Source organism: Scyliorhinus torazame, chromosome 4 (genome assembly GCF_047496885.1).
Source record: "Scyliorhinus torazame isolate Kashiwa2021f chromosome 4, sScyTor2.1, whole genome shotgun sequence".
Lineage (NCBI taxonomy): Eukaryota > Metazoa > Chordata > Chondrichthyes > Carcharhiniformes > Scyliorhinidae > Scyliorhinus > Scyliorhinus torazame.
In genome coordinates this window covers 276,187,723-276,206,269 of record NC_092710.1, presented here as the reverse complement: position 1 = coordinate 276,206,269, position 18,547 = coordinate 276,187,723, and the positions used below count along the sequence as shown (strand labels likewise).

General features: G+C 48.9%; 1 protein-coding gene across 1 annotated transcript in view; it reads left to right on the top strand.

Annotated features, from left to right (window-relative positions):
• sh3bgrl2 (SH3 domain binding glutamate-rich protein like 2) overlaps positions 1 to 18,547 on the top strand; it is a 221,711-nt gene that overhangs the window by 119,389 nt on the left and 83,775 nt on the right. The window contains exon 2 of the mRNA XM_072499816.1: positions 16,823 to 17,008. Within this exon, the coding sequence (XP_072355917.1) occupies positions 16,823 to 17,008 (186 nt within the window). The remainder of the gene's footprint in view (positions 1 to 16,822; positions 17,009 to 18,547) is intronic.

The window sequence follows — 18,547 nt, the reverse complement described above, 5'->3', positions numbered from 1 at the left end:
TGCGCTGGGATGATGCCGGCACACACTGGCGCTACCGCGCATGCGCCAACTTGCGCAGGCTGGTGGAGGCACTTCGGCGCCTGTTGGCGTGGCGCCAAGCCCCTTGCCCGTCGCGCGGCTGAAACCACCCCGGCACCGGCCTAGCCCTTGAAGCTGCGGAGGATTCCGCACCTTATGGGCGGCCCGACGCCGGAGTGGTTCAGGCCACTCCTCAGCGCCGGAGTTGCCTGTCACGCCTATTCCCGCAGAATCCCACCCAGTGTGTCTGAAAGCTAGGATTGTGTTGCCAACCGGAATACTATCCCACTAGCGTCACCAATAATGTTGCTCTTTCGAGTAGCCAATATGATACTGGGGCTCTTTTTGTGATACGATGTTATGTCCCAACAGCGTCGCCAATACTGTGGGCGTTTCTGTTTCTCTTACTGAACCAAGGCTTTCCCGTATATCGGTCAAATGACCACACAACCAGTTAGTCAGTTCAAGTTCAAAGATGGTTTATTTACACACAAGGGTTACTTCGACATGCAAGCACAATATACTACAAGTTAAACTACACCTATCAACTACAATAACCTATACTTAACTTCAGGTGACCGGCACTGTGCAAGTGGATAAGGCCTTTATCTTGATCTCACGTGGCTGGGTTGAAGAAGTGACTCTGTTTCTGCTGGGCTCATCCGCCAGGTAGCAATCATTGCTCTTGAACTTGGCTGTCTGGTCGTTATGCTGCAGTTGGGCTGGCACAGGCCGGATTCAAAGGAGGCAGAACACATGGCTGTGTCCCCTTTTATCGCTCTGGAATTTCGCGCTCTTTGGGGCAGTCCTTGATCTTGGACCCAATAGTTCGACAGGGCTCTGATATCTGCCTTCGATTTCGGCCAATAAAGGGGCGGTTGCCTTGGTGTCTGGGTGGGTCCTTAGCAGTCATTGACCTTGGCAGTTGGGCTCTCTGAGTAAAGGGAGTGGCTCCAATCAGTCTGTGGCTGTACCGGTTTCTTGATTGGAGTCCTATTGTTCTGGGGAACAGGCCATTAAAATGCAAACGAGCGGGGGTTTCGATCAGGTCTAGCTATCTGCGTTTCAAATACACAGAAGCCCTGTATCTGTCTGAGTCCTGGGTTGGCCATAATTCCCATGGTCCTTTGCAGGTGGCCATCTCAGATGGCTACATCCCGTCCTCTTGATCCTGAACTCGAAGCATGGTGGATCACACTTTTGATCCCTTGTCATCCTTGGTGTGCCGGTCACCCTTGGTCAGGGACAGGTTCTACACTACTCTGTCCTATATTTTGGGTCATTCACCTAATTCTATTAACACGTCACAAATTACTAATTTCTAACGGGTCACGACAAAACATTTTACTATTAAACATTTAATTTATCCGCACAATTAAATCTCTAACTAACACGATCTAAACTACTCTTATGCTGCTGGTAAATATCAAAAAGAACGTATGTACAGTACAAATATTTTTAAAAAGCAGCATTACATTTCTACTTAATCCAGCAAAGTTTACAGAGGTACGCGGTTATAATTCTTACAGCAGGTAATTCAGTTTTGTTGAATGCCGAAAAAGGGGGCTCGAACTGTATATATCGGGGACCGGGAGGCTTTTGCTCGCCATTTACGGAGACAAAGTGTCTGAATGACACTGCAGATTATCGCAATTACTGTAAGGGCCTCTACTGTGTATGAAAGGGGGTTCCAATTGGCAATGTTTTCGCACCAAGTGGGTGTTTATCTCTATGTGTGGTGTAGTGTCCGGGCTACGGGAGTCATGTTGTGTGGTAGTGTTCGGGCCTGGTGTGGGGTACATTAAAATAGCCCGTTGCGCGCGCAGTTGCAGGAGTCCAGCGAAGATCAAAGCATATGTCAGCAGTCCTTGCTTCATCTTGTCTTCTTCTGTGGTCCATGTATTCCTGGGGGTGCAAGCATAATATCGTCATTATCTTCAGTTCATATCTCATTTTACTTGTCTTTCTCTCCTTAATCCAATTTCCCATTATGATCATCACCATGTGTGACTCCCTCATTTTTCTTTTTGAAATAACGTTTTGAGAGACAAGAAATACCAATTTTTAAAGGACAGAGATGCTCGCAGCTTGTGGTCGATGCGGGGAGTGGGCGGACAATTTCTCCGTCCAGTTTTTTCTTTACTGCAGCCATTGATGGTTAAGGCTCATCTTAACCAGTCAAATTTTAGGGTGGCCAGTTTTATAAAGTTTCTTCATCCCAGAGTCCAGAGGTAGTTTGCGTGTAGCAGCATATGTGGCAACCAAGTGTGTCATATGTATAAATAGCAGGTGGGGAGCGACCAAAGGGTCGCGGAAGGTAAAGGGATGAGTGTACAGACTGTGGCAAAGGGCATTCTTTAAACCACAATAAAAGAACAGAGAAGGGGAAAACTAAGACTTGCCAAAGACAGTGAAAAGTGTAAAGAACCATTCCAGAGTACTCAAAGCGACAGGAACATGAGGTGCATGTGGGCCGCGGCAGGGCAAGAATGGGTGGGATTCCCCGGGTAGGGCGGTGATCAGTGCCATTGCTCCACTACCCGAGCTTAACTGGCCGGATGCATTTGGGGTCCTCAGGTAGGGCAGGGATTAGTGCCGTTATTCCATTACCTGGGTGACTGAAACGAGCGGAAAGAATTTGTAGTCATAAGAGATCCAACAATTGTTCCTTTAACGGCCATTGCGCCTGTATCTCTGTGAGAAGAGTAACTATGGCTGTATCAAGAAATTGGGTGTCAGGCGACATCAATTAAAACCATGTATTGGGAAGAGAAAAGAAGAAGGAAAAAGGCGGGCAGGCTCCATCAGAAATTAGGACACCTTAATACTTTGGCGGTGTCTCTTTCTCATCATCTGGCCACCTCAGGGTTCTGTACCAAACAGGGTTGTAAAAGGATTACTGAAACGAGAGTCAGAATCTGAATCATCACCATTTCCCGGTTGCCAGACTCTGTCTGCCGTTTCTGTGCCGTGGCTGCGTGGGCCGTCGTAGGATCTGAATCGTCATGTCTTACCAGTCTACAAGAGTTGTCACGGTGCCAAAGGGGGGCTTGTTTGTCGTGAGGCGTAGGGGCGGTGGGAGTGGAGGGCAAGTTACTGTCGTCGGGCGGTGGCTGTGGCAGTGGCTGTGGAAGGGGAGGTAGGAGGGGCAAAGATACCCTTGTTGTGGTTCCGGGGCCTGGGGTGACTGGGGGCAGAGTGATCGTACCATTGGCCAGGGATAGCAATCAATTTGGGAAAGCTGTCGCTGTCGTCGGAGTCAAGCTCAGGATGGAAGGTCGCACGTGTGGGCGGAGACAAGGTTGGGTCTGTGGGCGTGGACATGCTGTCAGGGCTGGGGGAGGGTCGGATTAGGTTGTCGATGGGCAGGGCGGAATCGTCTCCTATTGCCAGAGAGATGTGGTGGGAGTGGCTACATTGGGTTCCATAGACTTTGAGTTGGTTGATGTGGAACCAACCAGTTTTACCATTGGGGTATGTTATCTTGTACACGGAGGGGCTTACTTTGTCCGAAATGGAGTAGGGTCCTTCAAATTTGGGGGCGAGGAAAGAACTGGGGTTGTAAAGGGAAACCATTACTCGCTGACCGACTATATACTCTACGGGGTGGACGGTTTTGTCAAAGCGGGCTTTACTCTGCTTCCTTCTAGCGTCTAGTCGGACAGCTGCAGTGAGCTGTGCTGCTTTAATATTCTCTGTGACTTGTTCGATCGCTTTTTCATGGGTGAGGGCGGTGACTGTGGGGCTTACCAAATCGGGACCTAATAAATATTCAATTCCCTTCATGGGTCATCCGGTCATGAGAGTGTGGGGGGTGAAACCCGTGGAACTGGAAACGGTGTTCCGAATAAATATGAGGGCGAATGGGAGAACTGTTTCCCACGTGGTATTATTCTGCTGCACCATCTTCCTAATGGTTGCTTTTAAAGTGCGATTCATTCGCACAAGAATGCCCTGGATTGGGGGTGATATACTATGTGGAATTTTTGCTTTATTCCAAAAATTGTTAGAACATTTTGCATGACTGCCGGTGAAATGGGAACCTTGGTCTGACTCAATGCTGCGGGGGAGACCCCAGCGTGTGATTATCTGTTGGGTCAAAATCTTAGCGGTGGCCTTTGCTGTGTTTGTCCATGAGGGAAATGCTTCTACCCATTTCGTAAAGGTGTCGATTACAACTAGCATGTACTTGGAACCATTTCTGCAAGGGGGGAGGGGGCCAATGTAGTCGAGTTGCAAATTTGTCCAGGAGCCATTAACAGGTCGGGTGTGACGTAATTGTCCTTTCTTTGTGTACCGTTCGGGATTGTTATGAGCACAGATAAGACAATTCTCAACATAATGTGTTACATCGGTTTTTAAATTGGGCCACCAACACAAAGGTCTTAAATGGGCAATGGTATTGTCTATCCCCTGATGTCCATGTCTGTCATGAAACTGGTAAATGAGCTGATTTCTGTCCTGGGTGGGGACCACATAAATTCCGTCTTTCAAAACTATGCCGTCCTGTACCGTCAGTGAGTCCTTCCATTTATCGTAGAGGGCTGGAAAGTTGCCGTCTAAAACCTGTTTGAGGGTGCTGTCTGCTTTTTGGGCCTGTGATAGATCCTCAATATTGGTCTGGGAAACCTGACTGCGTGTATAGGTTCGCTTTCGGGGGGCTGCCAAAAGTGACCATGGCATGATCCTGCCTTGGCTAAGGCGTCTGCCTTTATATTACCGGGTGGGGACGAACGATGATGGCTTCTCACTTTAATTATACCGTACGTGCAGTCTGAGGCTGTCCTAAGAATATGCTTTGACAATGGGGCAGAAGGTAGGGGTTTTCCATCGGCTGAAACAAATCCTCTAGATTCCCACAGGGCAGGAATTCTGTCAAGCTATTGCACACATATAGACTGTCTGAATGTATGTCTGCGGGGCTTGGAAAAGAATCTGCGTGTTGCACTACATACGCTATGGCTGCGAGTTCTGCTGCTTGTGAACCTAGGTGGCTGGGCAATTTTAAAGAGATTTCTTCTAATGCGTGTCCCTGCGCATCTTCCATTCCATGGCCAGTTATTCTCGTTCCATTTTCTATGATGGAGGAACCGTCTACATAAATCTTTAAAGCGTTCCCTGTGGCTTGGGGATCCTGTGTTTTACTGCCTGCACGTGGGTATAGTGACTTTGGAATAAAGGGTCCTGTGTGGTGTTGGGCTGCTATGATCTGGCATTCATGTGGGGTCCCTGCATTCTGAAGATTGTCAGCCAGAAATGTGTGGGTCTTGGTACATTTGACTGTAATGTCCCTTCCTTGTAACAGCAGTGTCCAGCGAGCTGCTCTGATTTGGCTGTCTGAACCGTCCTTTAATCTACCATCTAACAAGAGTTGCGTTGGGGTGTGCTCGGTTAAGATCGTTACTGGGTTAAGGCCTGTGACGTACGCAAAATACTGAACTGCCCAAAAGACTGCAAGCAACTGCCGTTCGCAGGCTGAGAATCCCTACTCTACGGGGTCCAAAATTCATGAGGCATAGGCTACGGGTCCTAAGCGATCATGTCTTTCCTGCAGGAGTTCTGCTGGGAGGGTTCGGTCGGTGGTTGCCACTTCTATGGCATAGGGAGAGTGTAGGTCTGGAACTTGCAAAGTGGGGGCTGTGCCTAGAGCGCGTTTTAATTCTTCAATGCCGTCTGTGTGCTGTGGACGCCATTCCCATGGGGCGTTCTTTTTAAGAAGTTCTGAGAGTGGGGTGCTTTTGCGGCAAAACCATCTGTATGGTTCGTACAATATCCAACTAAACCTAGGAGTGACCGGAGTGCAGTGACATTGTGGGGCAGGGGCAATTTAACGATTGATTCAATTAATTTGTGTTCAATTTCTCTCTTCCCGTGGGTGATAATGGTGCCTTAGTAAAGGACCTTTTCTTTTAAGATCTGGGCTTTTTGGGGGTTGACCTTGCATCCAATGGATTGCAAGAGGCCAAGTCATTCCCATAGGAGCTGTACATGCTCCTCTTTTGTGTCCGTCTGTAGGAGTAAATCGTCCAGATACTGTATAAGGAATTCGGGTTGGGAAAATGTGGAAAGTCAGTTGGCCAATTGTCGGTGGAAAATGAAGGGGGAGTTGTGGAATCCGTGCGAGAGGCATGTCCACGTGTACTGCAGAATTTATACTGACAGGCCTTGTCTAGCGGGATGGACCAAAAGCCATTGCTGATGTCCAGCACTGTGAAGTACTTTGCCTGTAGTCCCTGCTTGAGCATGGTCTCGGGACTCGTGGCAATAGTGGGGGCTGCTAAAGGGGTTCCCTTGTTAAGTTCTCGGTAGTCGATCGTTAATCGCCATGAACCATTGGGTTTTCTTACAGGCCAAATTGGGGCATTATTTGTGGACGCTACGGGCCGAATAACTCCTTGGTCTAATAGACTATTGATAACTTTAGAAATCTCACCCTCAGCTTGCTGTGGGAAACCGTATTGCTTCTGTGGCTTTGGATCGGGACCTGAAATTGTGACCGTACCTGGGATCTTCCCACAATCGTGTTTGTATTGTGCGAATGAAGCTTTGTGTTTCACGAGGACCTCTCTAATCGCCTGGTCTGCACTAAATGTTTGCGAATTAAACCAATAGTCTCCCACTGAGCAAATCCTGTGTTCATAATCCCCTACTGTGAGCGTAGCGGGGGCTCTAACTGCTTTGGCCATTCTCCACACACATTTATTCCCTGGATCAAAGGAAAGATTATGGTAGCTCATAAAATCGATTCCTAGAATGTGCTCGGCTGTTTGGGGCAAGTCGACTAAAACGACGTGATGTCTGACGCTTATGTTCCCTATCTGAATATCTACGGGGGCTGTGATGTATCCTTGTTGTATGTGTCCGGTGAATCCACTAAGGGTGATGGTGTCTGTGGTGGGCCATTTGTCACGTTGAAACATGGTGGAGAAGTTTAAAGTGGTGCGGGACCCTCCTGTGTCCCAAATAAATTTGACTGGTTGTCCCCGGAGTGTGCCTGTGATTACTGGTCTGCCTGATTTGTCCCAGAGTGTGTCGCAGACCCAAGTTGGGTAGCCCGAACACCGTCAATCTGTGGTGTTGACCGCTGAATTATCTGAACGGGCACTAACACTATGCATGGACCTAACATTGTTCCTAGGTGGGGGGTTTGATGGTTGGTGTCGTTGCTGGTTCGGATTTGTCGACATTCGCGGGCGTAATGTCCCATGTGTCCACAATTGTAATAACCTCGTGGTGCCTGTGCTCTGGGGTGCTGTCCCTCATGTCTACCCTCGTTTATCCATGTTGGGTCCTGGTTAGTTCTAACTGGGTGCATGTTTCCTTCTATCTGTTCCTGATCTGCCTGTCTGTGTAGGGATTGTTCCCAAGCTTCATTGTGTGTGGAGTCTGCGGGGTCGTAATTGACACAAGCCTTTTGACCTGCTTCTGTGGCATGCGAGACTAAAGTGCGGGACCATTTAGTGGTGTCGTCCTCATTTAGGTGTGTGCGGTTCAAATCCCCAAATACTGCCTTAAAATGGATCCAAAGGCAACCTGCAAATGCGGTCGGATGCTCTCCATTCTTTTGCCTACAGTGATTTAAACCTTCTACCGCGGTGATCTCCCTTGTTGTACCCGATTGTGTCTAAAATGGCCGTTTTCATTTCCTGTAAGGTTCCTCCAGCTACATTCTGGGGTTCGGGCAAAGCTGAACTGACGGATTGGCTAAGGCTCATAACTATGAGTTTGACTTCCTCGCTCTTGTCTAGGCCGTACATAACTTTTTGTTGGCGCACTTCCTCAAAGAAGCTGTGCGGGTCTGCGGTGGGCTGGAATGGAACAATTTTGGTTCAAGCATCTCTCAGTTGGGTGATGGATAGTGGGGTTGTGTAAATGAAATCAGGCTCATCCTGATCCGATGACTTGCGCTGTGTGATAACCGGATTCATGGGGGGGCGGTGCTGCCTGTGCAGTCGGTGGTGCGGGTGCTTTCCTTTTTGGGGCATGGGGGGCTCGATTCTGATTTCCTGTATCCTCTACATGTCTCGGGGCGCTTTCATTTAATTCTTGCCAATCGGGGGCACCTTCCTCATCTAAATTTTGTCCAAAAGTATAACGGAAGCCATTCTGCACTGATAGCAGTGACTGTAGTTCCTCTATTTGTTGTCTGCATTTCGCGTGGTCTACTGTACTCTGTGTGGAGCGCTCATAAAGCTGCCTTTAAATCCGCGCATTGACTACTTAGCTGGGCTACCTGCTGTTCTGTCTTTTCTCTCACCAGGACTGCGCACTATATATCTTGGTCGGCTTTATCGTACTGGGTCTGAAAGCTGCTAAGGTGAACTAAACAAGACTGTTGTGTACATTTCACATCAGCCATCTCCTTATCCTTAGCTGCCAACTGTTCCCGGAGTTGCTCAATTATCTTTTCGCTTTCACTATTGTTTCCCTCATTCTTCTCTTCTTTCTCAACTAGCTGCCTGCGGAGCGTCTTCACGACCTCCTCTGTGCCTCGCAACTGTGCCAAACAGGACACTATTGCCATCGGCTTTCGCACTTTTGCTGCATTTTTCTTATGGACCTCAGTTAGGTTGTCTCACCAAGTTTCTCCTTCCTGGACCTGACTCATCATTCGCACAAAAATTGGACCAAAGGGGCCATCCTTTCCCCTTCAAATACTTCCTCAACGCTTCCTCCCATATGGGGCATTGCTCTGCTATGTTGGTTGCTGCGACCTCGGGTTCCTGTGGGTTCATTAAACGTTCCATCGCTTTTGTGGCCATTGCATCTAATATCTCTTTTTTAATTTCTCTTTTCTCTCGTTTTCTACCGTTAATCTCTGTTTCCTATCATTAATTTGGGACAGGGGGATAAGGCGGTGATTTGAACTGCGGGTATGGCCTCAGCGATTTTCCAGTTCACAATTCCCTCGATAGTTTTGACACAATCTAACGAGTTTACCTTATGTCCCTGTTAGTACGCATGCAGGTGAGTACACACTTCCGAAATGCGGTGATTTGGTCGGTATGGGCTTGCACTTGGGGGGCGGAATTCTCCCACCCCACGCCGGGTGGGAGAATCGCCCGGGTGCCACGCGAGTCCCGCCACGCCGCCCCGGCACCTGCACGCGTTTCTCCCACCCCCCCCCCCCAAACCGGCGCGGCGAGAATCACGGCTGGCCGCTGGGAGAATCGCTGCTTGCCGTTTGTAACGGGTTAGCGGCGATTCTCCGGCCCGGATGGGCCGAGTGGCCTGCCCAACATGACAGGTTCGCACCGGCGCTGTCCACATATGGTCGCTGCCAGCGGAAACAGCGCGGGAATGCTGGCGGGGTGGCCTGTGGGGGAGGAGGGGGGTTCATGCACCGGAGGGGGCCTCAAAAGGGGTCTGGCCCGCGATCGGTGCCCACCGATCGGCGGGCCGGCCTCTTTGAAGGAGGACCTCCTTTCCTCCGCCGCCCCGCAAGATCCATCCAACATCTTCTTGCAGGGCGGCCGCGGGGAGGACGGCAACCGCGCATGCGCGGGTGACGTCATTTACGCGCCGCCGGCCGTGTCATTTACGCGGCGCAGTTTTTATGCAGCGCCAGGGCCCGGTGCACGTAAATGAAGCGGCGCCGCTCCTAGCCCCCCGGGGGCGGAGAATAGGGGGCTGGGAGCAGTCTCCTACGCCGGAGTGGGAGAATTGCGCCCGTGGTTCTTTCTTTCTCTCGCAATTGGATTTCAAAGTTATGTGGGTTCCCACTTCTAAATCGAGTCCCGTCAGAGGTCGACAATAATGTTGCCAATCGGAATACTATCCCACTAGCGTCACCAATAATGTTGCTCTTTAGAGTCGCCAATATGATGCTGACGCTCTTTTTATGATATGATGTTATGTCCCAACAGCGTCACCAATACTGTGGGTGTTTCTATTTCTCTTACTGAACCACAAGGCTTTACCGGATATCGGTCAAAGGACCACACAACCAGTTAGTCAGTTCAAGTTCAAAAATGGTTTATTTACACACAAGAGTTACTTCGACATGCAAGCATTATATGCTACAAGTTATCTACACCTATCAACTACAATAACCTATACTTAACTTCAAACGACCGGCACTGTGCAAGTGGATAAGGCCTTTATCGTGATCTCACGAGGCTGGTTTGAAGAAGCGGCTCTGTCTCTGCTGGGCTCATCCGTCAGGCAGCGATCGTTGGTCTTGAACTTGGCTGTCTGATCGTTATGCTGCAGTTGGGCTGGCACAGGCCGGATTCAAAGGAAGCAGAACACATGGCTGTGTCCCCTTTTATCCCTCTGGGATTTCGCGCTCTTTGGGATGGTCCTGGATCTTGGACCCAATAATTCGACAGGGCTCTGTCCGTTGATTTCGGCCAATAAAGGGGCGGGTGCCTTGGTGGCTGGGCGGGTCCTTAGTGGTCATTGACCTTGGCAGTTGGGCTCTCTGAGTAAAGGGAGTGGCGCCAATCAGTCTGTGGCTGTATCGGTTTCTTGATTGGAGTACTATTGTTCTGGGGAACGGGCCATTAAAATGCAAACGAGCGGGGGGTTTCGATCAGGTCTAGCTATCTGTGTTTCAAATACACAGAAACTCTGTATCTGTCTGAGTCCTGGGTTGGCCATAATTCCCATGGTCCTTTGCAGGTGGCCATCTCAGATGGCTACAATTGTCAGTACCGTAGAGGCATCTGCAATAATTAAACACTTTAAGAGCAGAAAATCACCACTGTGGATTTTCTCACGGCCAAAGGGTAAGTGTGCTGATGAGCAGAGTGCAGCTGAGCACGGCCTCTCTAAGATTCCCGGTGGTTCCTCAAGTCTGTGATGACCGCCAGCGTCCGTGTTGGGGGGGTGGATGCTCCCGATGGTGTGGAAAGATCTCTGAGGTGGGGGTAGGGGGTGTTGGTGTCTACACACGCAAGCTGCCCGGTGTAGGTCGTTGACCTTTTTCCTGCATTGGAGACCAGTCCTCCCGGTCACACTCCGGCACTCACAGCCGCTGCCACCTTGTCCCCTGGCTGCTCTGACCCTCCTGGACCCTCGGGAGAACAGAGCATCTGTCCTGGCCTCCACAGCATCTACCAGTCTCCCCAGGTCACCGTCGCCAAACCTTGGGGCTGGACTGGATACCATTGTTGCGAGCTGGCTGGGGTTGGCTGAGCAAGTGCAGCTTAATTACTGCTCGACCCTTGTAGCAGGGGGCTGGCGAGCGGGGTGCCGGCGAATCAGCTGGTGAGCCTTTATTTGCTGCAAGAAGCCCGTTGTGTCTCGTTAAGTGGACCAAGTAACGTTGAATAGTGTTGCCGGCCTCGTTACACTTAGAAATCTTTCCGGAGTATCACGTCCTGAGCGACTTTAAGACAGAGATTGATAGGTTCTTGATTAATAACGGGATCAGGTGTTCTAGGGTGAAGTCAGGAAAATGGGCATGAGTAACATACAGCCATGATTGAATGATGGAGCAGACTCGATGGGTCGAATGGCCTAATTCGTCTTCTTTTTTGAAATAAATGTTTTTTATTGGGTTTTTGAACAAAGTATATTTACCGTTATGTACACAGGATAAGAAACATATTATACACATATATAGAAGAGAAGGGCACACCCAAACATGCCAAAGAAAAGAAAATAGTAAATAGTTTAAAAAATCCAATTTAAAAAAGTAAAATAGGATAACTGGTAGGGTATTGTGCACCAGCTCAACAACAGCAACTCTGTACAACTCGCAGAATTATTTACAACACATAAGTAGGCAAGTGTGGCACGCCCAGAACATGTGGGCGTGGTTGGCCGGGCCTCCTTGGCACCGTTCACATCTATCCTCCACCTCCGGGAAGAACCTACTCATACGGGTTCTTGTTAAGTGGGCTCTATGTACTTTTAGTTGTGTCAGACTGAGCCTTGCGCACGTGGAGGTGGAGTTGACCTTGCGCAGGTGGAGGTGGAGTTGACCCTATGCAGTGCTTCGCTCCAGAGTTCCCACCCTATCTCAATCCTCAGGTCCTCCTCCCATTTCTTTCTTGTTGCGTCCAGTACGGTGTCGGCCCATTCTATCAGTCGGTCATACATGTTACCACAGTTTCCTTTGTCCAGTATTCTTGCGTCCAGTAGTTCTTCCAGTAGTGTCTGTCGTGGCGGTTGTGGGTACGTCCTTGTCTCCTTTCGTAGGAAGTTTTTGAGTTGTAGATACCTTAGCTCGTTCCCCCTGGCTAGCTGGAAGTTCTCTGTCAGTTCGTCCAGTGTTGCGATCCTGCCGTCCGTGTATAGGTCCCTGACTGTCAGTGTCCCTCCGTCCTGCCCCCACTTTTTGAAGGTGGTGTCAGTCAGCGCTGGTGTGAACCTATGGTTGTTGCAGATGGGAGCTTTGTCTGACATTTTGGTCAGGCCAAATTGCTGCCGTAGTTGGTTCCACCCCCCATACGAACGCCATGATTAGTTTGTCTAGTGCTTTGAAAAAGGCCTTGGGGATGTAGATCGGAATGGATCTACGTAGGAAGAGGTACCTGGGCAGCACGTTCATTTTGATCGTCTGGACTCTCCCCGCGAAGGAGAGTGGGAGTGTGTTCCATCTTTGCAGGTCCTTTTTTACTTCCTCCGTCTGACTGGTGAGGTTCCATTTGTGGATTCCTTTCCAGTCATGGGCTATTTGGATCCCCAGGTAGCGGAATTTGTGTCGGGCTTGTTTAAACGGCAGTCCCGTTAGTGCTGCCCCCCTTGTGGGTATACCGGGAAGATCTCGCTTTTGCTCATGTTGAGTTTGTAGCCCGAGAAGGCGTCAAACTCTTTCAGGAGCTCGATGATTCCACCCATGCTGCTTTGTGGGTCCGAGATGTAGAGGAACAGGTCAGCTGCATAGAGTGAGACTCTGCTCTCTGCCTCCCCTTCGGATCCCACTAGCGATTGTTAGTGGCTCGATCGCTAGAGCGAACAGCAGCAGGGACAGTGGGCATCATTGTCTGGTGCCCCTGTGCAGCTGGAAGTATCGGGAGTTGGTATTGTTGGTCCGTACGCTCGCCATGGGAGCGTTGTATAGGAGCTTTACCCAGGAGGTGAACCCTGTTCCAAGCCCGAACCGCTCCAGTACCTCTATGAGGTATTTCCATTCAACTCTGTCGAAGGCTTTTCCTGCATCTAGGGAGACGATCACCTCTGGTGTTCTCTCCCCGGATGGGGTCATTATCACGTTCAGCAGGCGCCTGATGTTCGAGGTAAGCTGTCTACCTTTGACAAAGCCCGTCTGGTCCTCTGCGACCACCTCTGGTACACAGTCTTCTAGCCTTTTGGCTGGGATTTTGGCCAATATTTTGGCATCTGCATTCAGCAGTGAGATGGGTCTGTATGACCCACATTCCGTTGGGTCTTTGTCTTTCTTAGGTATCAGCGAGATTGAGGCCTGTGCTAGCGTGGGCGGCAGTGTGCCCCTCGCTAGCGAGTCTGTGAACATCTCCCGCAGGTGCGGGGCCAGTGCTGTCGCAAATTTTTTGTAGAAGTCAGCCGGGAACCCGTCGGGTCCCGGTGCCTTCCCCGCCTGCATGGAGCTAATGCTGTCCATGATCTCTCCCAGTGCTAGTGGTGCTTCCAAGCCCCGTTCCCTGCCCTCCCCCACGACTGGAATGTCCAGCCCATCAAGGAACCGTTTCATCCCGGACTCCCCCACTTGAGGCTCTGAGGTGTACAGCCCTTGGTAGAAGGCCTTGAAGATTTTGTTGATCTTTTCTGGCTCTGTTTCGAATGTGCCTCTGATATCCCTGATTTGTGCCATTTCTCTGGTGGCTGCCTGCTTTCTCAGCTGGTGTGCCAGCAGGCTGCTGGCTTTGTCTCCGTGTTCATATAGGGTCCCACGTGCCTGGCGGAGTTGCTGCACTGCTTTCCTGGTGGAGAGCAGGTCAAAGTTCCTTTGTAGCTCTTTCCTCTCTGCCAGGAGCTCTACGGTCGGGGCCTCAGAGTATTTACGGTCTACCTCCAGTATGATGGAGTCGACCAGCTGCTGCCTCGCCACCCTTTCCCCCCTATCTCTTCGCGCTTTGAAAGCGATGATTTCCCCTCTTAGTACGGCCTTTAGCGCTTCCCAGAACGTGGAGGGTGAGACTTCCCCGTTCTGGTTGTTCTCTGTGTACTCTGCTATGGCCCGCGATATCCTTTCGTTGAAGGCCCTGTCAGCCAGTAGGGCACCGTCCAACCTCCATGTGGGGCGTCCATGTACTGTGGAGCGTGGTCTGATATCACAATTGCGGAGTATTCCACCTTGTCTATCCCCGGAAGCACCGTGTTCCCTACCACAAAGAAGTCAATTCTGGTGTATATGTTGTGCACTGGGGAGAAGAAGGAGAATTCCTTCTCCCCCGGGTGGGCGAACCTCCAGGGGTCCACCGCTCCCATCTGCTCCATAAAGTGACTGAGTGCCCTTGCCATGCTTGAGGTTTTCTCCATTTTGGGGTTTGATCTGTCTGTCTTTGGGTCCTGTACACAGTTGAAGTTGCCACCCCCCCCCATGATTAGTCGATGCGTCGCTATGTCGAGGATTTCTGCCATAGTCTTCTTGATGAAGCTCGTGTCATCCCAGTTGGGTGCGTGCACGTTAACTAGTACTACCGGTGCCCCATCCAGGGCCCCGCTGACCATGATATACCGTCCCCCTGGGTCCGTAACCGTCTTTGTCGCCCTAAACACTGTCCTCTTGCCGATCAATATCGCCACACCCCTGGCCCTCGTCCCATAGCAGGAATGGTAGGTCTGTCCCACCCAGCCCTTTCTTACCCGCAGTCGGCCCTGCTCTCTCAGGTGTGTCTCTTGGAGGAAGACTATGTTGGCCCTCATATTTCTTAGGTGGGTGAGGACTCTGGATCTCTTCACTGAGCCGTTGAGTCCCCTTACGTTCCAGGTGACTATCCTGGTGGGGGGCCTCTGTCCCCTCGCTCATGTGGGATTAACCATATTTACCTGTTGGACGCGCCCCTGCCCTTCAGGGTTTCCCTTTGTTAGGGGGCCGTCCAGGATTGCCGCTGTCACTGCTCTCTGCATGCGGCCGGGTCCCTGCGCTCCAGGGTTTCCCTTTGTCCTGGGGGCACCCGACATGGCCGCCCACTGTGCGTCCGCCATGCGGGTAGTCCCCTGCACTCTGGTGTCTCCCTTCGCCCAGAGACCGTACTGGGTGGGTGCTTGCAGCGATTCCTTGTTTAGAGTCCTTAGTTGTGGCACTTTGTAGCCCTATTCCTTTTCTAACTTTGTTTGTCCCCCCCTCCCTGTGTCCCTCCCTGTGTCCCCCCCCTCTCCCGGTCTCGCCGTTTCCCCCCTCTCCTGTATACCCCTCCTTTGTCTCTCTTTCCCCTGTTCACATCCCCGCTTGCTCTCCCGTCTCTGTTGAGTGGTTTCCCCCCCCCCCCCGGCCTGGCGCCTTCCCCCCTGTTGGAGGCGCGCTGCATGCCCCCGGCGCTAGCTTTCCTGCTAGTACGGTGGCCCCCCTTCTCGGGAGTTACTGTCTCGCTTCTAATTCATCTTCTATGTCTTATGGTCTTAAAATGCCCATGGCAACAAGAAACCCCAGAGAATGGGCACCTTCCAATACAGCTGCAGAAATCCAAAGCAATAAGTAAACTACAAGATGGTTGCCGAACATGGCAGTGTAATGAAATGCAAGAGCCAAAGATTTAAGTGCAGAAGAAAGGAATGTCGGAGAAGCAACCAGCAAGTTCAAAAAAAGAGGGCGGAATTTTCTCAAAATTGTACCGGGTGCTGGATCAGGAGAGAAAACAAACCCACGGCTGCAGCATTTCTAAGAAGTTTAGAGTCATTAAAGCTTCCTCCGGTGCTGGTGGAGTTGTTGAGCTTATGGGTAATGGAAGACAGCTCAAAGCATATCTGTGTCTCAGGTCGATGCTCCAATGTGTGCTTGTGTGCCGAGATCTTTAACGCCCAGTGTTGTATCTGGGTAGAGGCATTGGTCGGGATTTCCACATGGCCTCTGAGATATGCCGAAACCTCGGAGGAGGAAGTCACGTGGTCTCGAATTTCGCTGCAACACACTTCGAGAGACAACACTCTGGTCACCTAACTGCATGAAGAAACAGCTTCATGCATGCTAGTAACTGGAGAATCTGTAAATCATTGAAGACTAACAATAAATGGTTCATTTTAGATGTCTCAAGATCTCATCACTGAGACATCTAAAGAGCCCATTATTACAACAGCCATATTAATGTTGATAAACAAATGTCATTCAAGGTAGAGATATATTTTTATTTAAGATTTTTTCCCCCCATTTTTATACACTCAACAAATTTGAGATGAGGAATAGTGGCATGTGAACACAATTGGGTAGAAATTTTTGATTTCCCATTGTAACTTTGCTGGAAGATCATGGAAAAGCCGTTTCTGCAGGGATTCCTTTGATCTTCCACTGATGTAGTGCAAGATTTGGATATTCCAGCTGAAAGTGGATTTAATCAGACCAAATTAATTTGGTTTCAGTTAATCTTGTTTGGGTTGCTGATGAAGAAACTCCATAAACCTGCGGCAAAACAAGAGTGGTTTAAAGTTGTGTTTTAAAATTTCAACCCACGTTTTCTTTCCCTCCCCTCTTCTATCCCACAAAGGGGGATGGTTCATTGTAGCGAACCAACTCTCCACCATGGCTCAAGTGAGTTATTGGTAGCATTTTACAATCGAAAACCGATGAGTTAAAGCTTCTGTGAAACTCTGATATAAATCTTCCTTTTGACGTAGCTCATTCCTGTTGGAATAAAAACAAAAACTACTTCTTCAATGTACGAAAAATGTCAGAAGGGGTCAGTTGAATTTTCTTGACTGAGGTTTGATTTAATTGCAGATCAAAAAACGACAACAAGAGGTAGTGGGTTTCTTAGAGTCCAACAGGATTGAATTTGAAGAGATTGACATAACAATGTTGGAAGATCAGAGAAGGTGGATGTATCATAATATCCCGCAGGAGAAGCAGCCTGCCAAAGGAAACCCACTTCCACCCCAGATGTTCAACAATGATGCATACTGTGGAGTAAGTAGACCGATTTGTTCCTACCTCCTTGTTTTTTAGACAATGCAACATCATCGTAATTTTCAAACTTGCAGATTCAGTATTTTGCCACAAACATGTTGGCAAGGGGCTGGGCACCAAATTTGTCTTGCTTTCTTTTCATTTTTTTCCCCCTCTCTTCCCTTTCAGTTCCTATTTTTATGTTTGGTTCTGTTGTTTCTTCTTCAGGATTTCTGCCGATCTACGTCTGAAGTAATAATGGTCGATAGGGTAAACCTCGGCCGAAATCAATGGTGGAATTTTAAAAAACTCATCATTATGCTAATTATTTCCTCTAACACAGAAGCACAAAACATAGGAAGATGCCTTTTGGCCCATCTTGCTTGTGCTAGCTCTTTGAAAGAGCTATCCAATTTATCCCACTCTTGCTGCTCTTCCCCCATAATTGAGCAAACATTTCCCCAAGTATACAACCTTGTTTTACTTGAGTTTTGCATCTGAAGACTGTTGGTCTGGCACAGTCCTGCTGAAACTCTGAATGCAGTGGACTTGAGTGCATTGGTTTTGAGAGGTTACTGGTCCCAAAGTATACTCAGCCCATATTAACACCCTCAGAATAATTCAGCCCACTGGCCGAAATGTTCGTTGTCAGGGCATTGAACCTTGTGTGCCATGAGTACCTTTTGGAAATTTGCAACTTTCTATCCACAATTGTCCATCCTTTCAAGTTAATGGATGCAAAAGCTGAGCAACAATGGCTGAAATTTGATGGGTGTTCCTATTCTAAAAAAAATCTTGACGCCAAAATGTTGAAGACAAATGTGCCCTAATAAACATATTGTTTAAATGGTGTCTATTAATTGAGCTTCTTCTGCAGAAATCATTTTAGTCCGTACTCTTTTGTTTTTTTCAAGGCAATAAAATTATTCATCCATGAATAAATGATTATAGTATTTTATTCATATATTAACATGAACTGAAGCTGGTATCCTGGGAAATTGGTCAAGAGCTTTGTCGCAACTGTGGTAAAATTTGCGTTTGTAATCCGTGGAAGTGAAGTAATCTAAAGTTGATCTTTGGCTTGAAGTAGACACTTTGCGCCACTTGTTTCCTCAGATATCAAAAGCAGATAATGCCTTTTGACAGTACCTAAGTTTGATTGTTGAATTAGAATGGAAGGAGATTTGCGCTGTACGTGATTATTGTCTAATATTGATGCTGACCTTTCAGAGTTTATTGGATTTGGGTTTATTGTCACGTGTACTGACGTACAGTAAAAAGTATTGTTCTGCGTACAGTCTGGACAGATCATTCCATTCATGAAAAAACATCGAGCAAACATAAATACACAATGTAAATACATAGACACAGGCACAGACAAAGGGTTTAGCTTCCTCACAGCAATAGCATTTACTTGAATGAATACCATAAGTACCCAAATATAAAATCAATTTGAAAAATGGGAAATGACTGTGATGAGGATCTATAACTGTAATCCCTGAGGACGACTCTGAAGAATGTATATCAACCTAAATTTTAAGGGACTGTATTTAAAAAAAT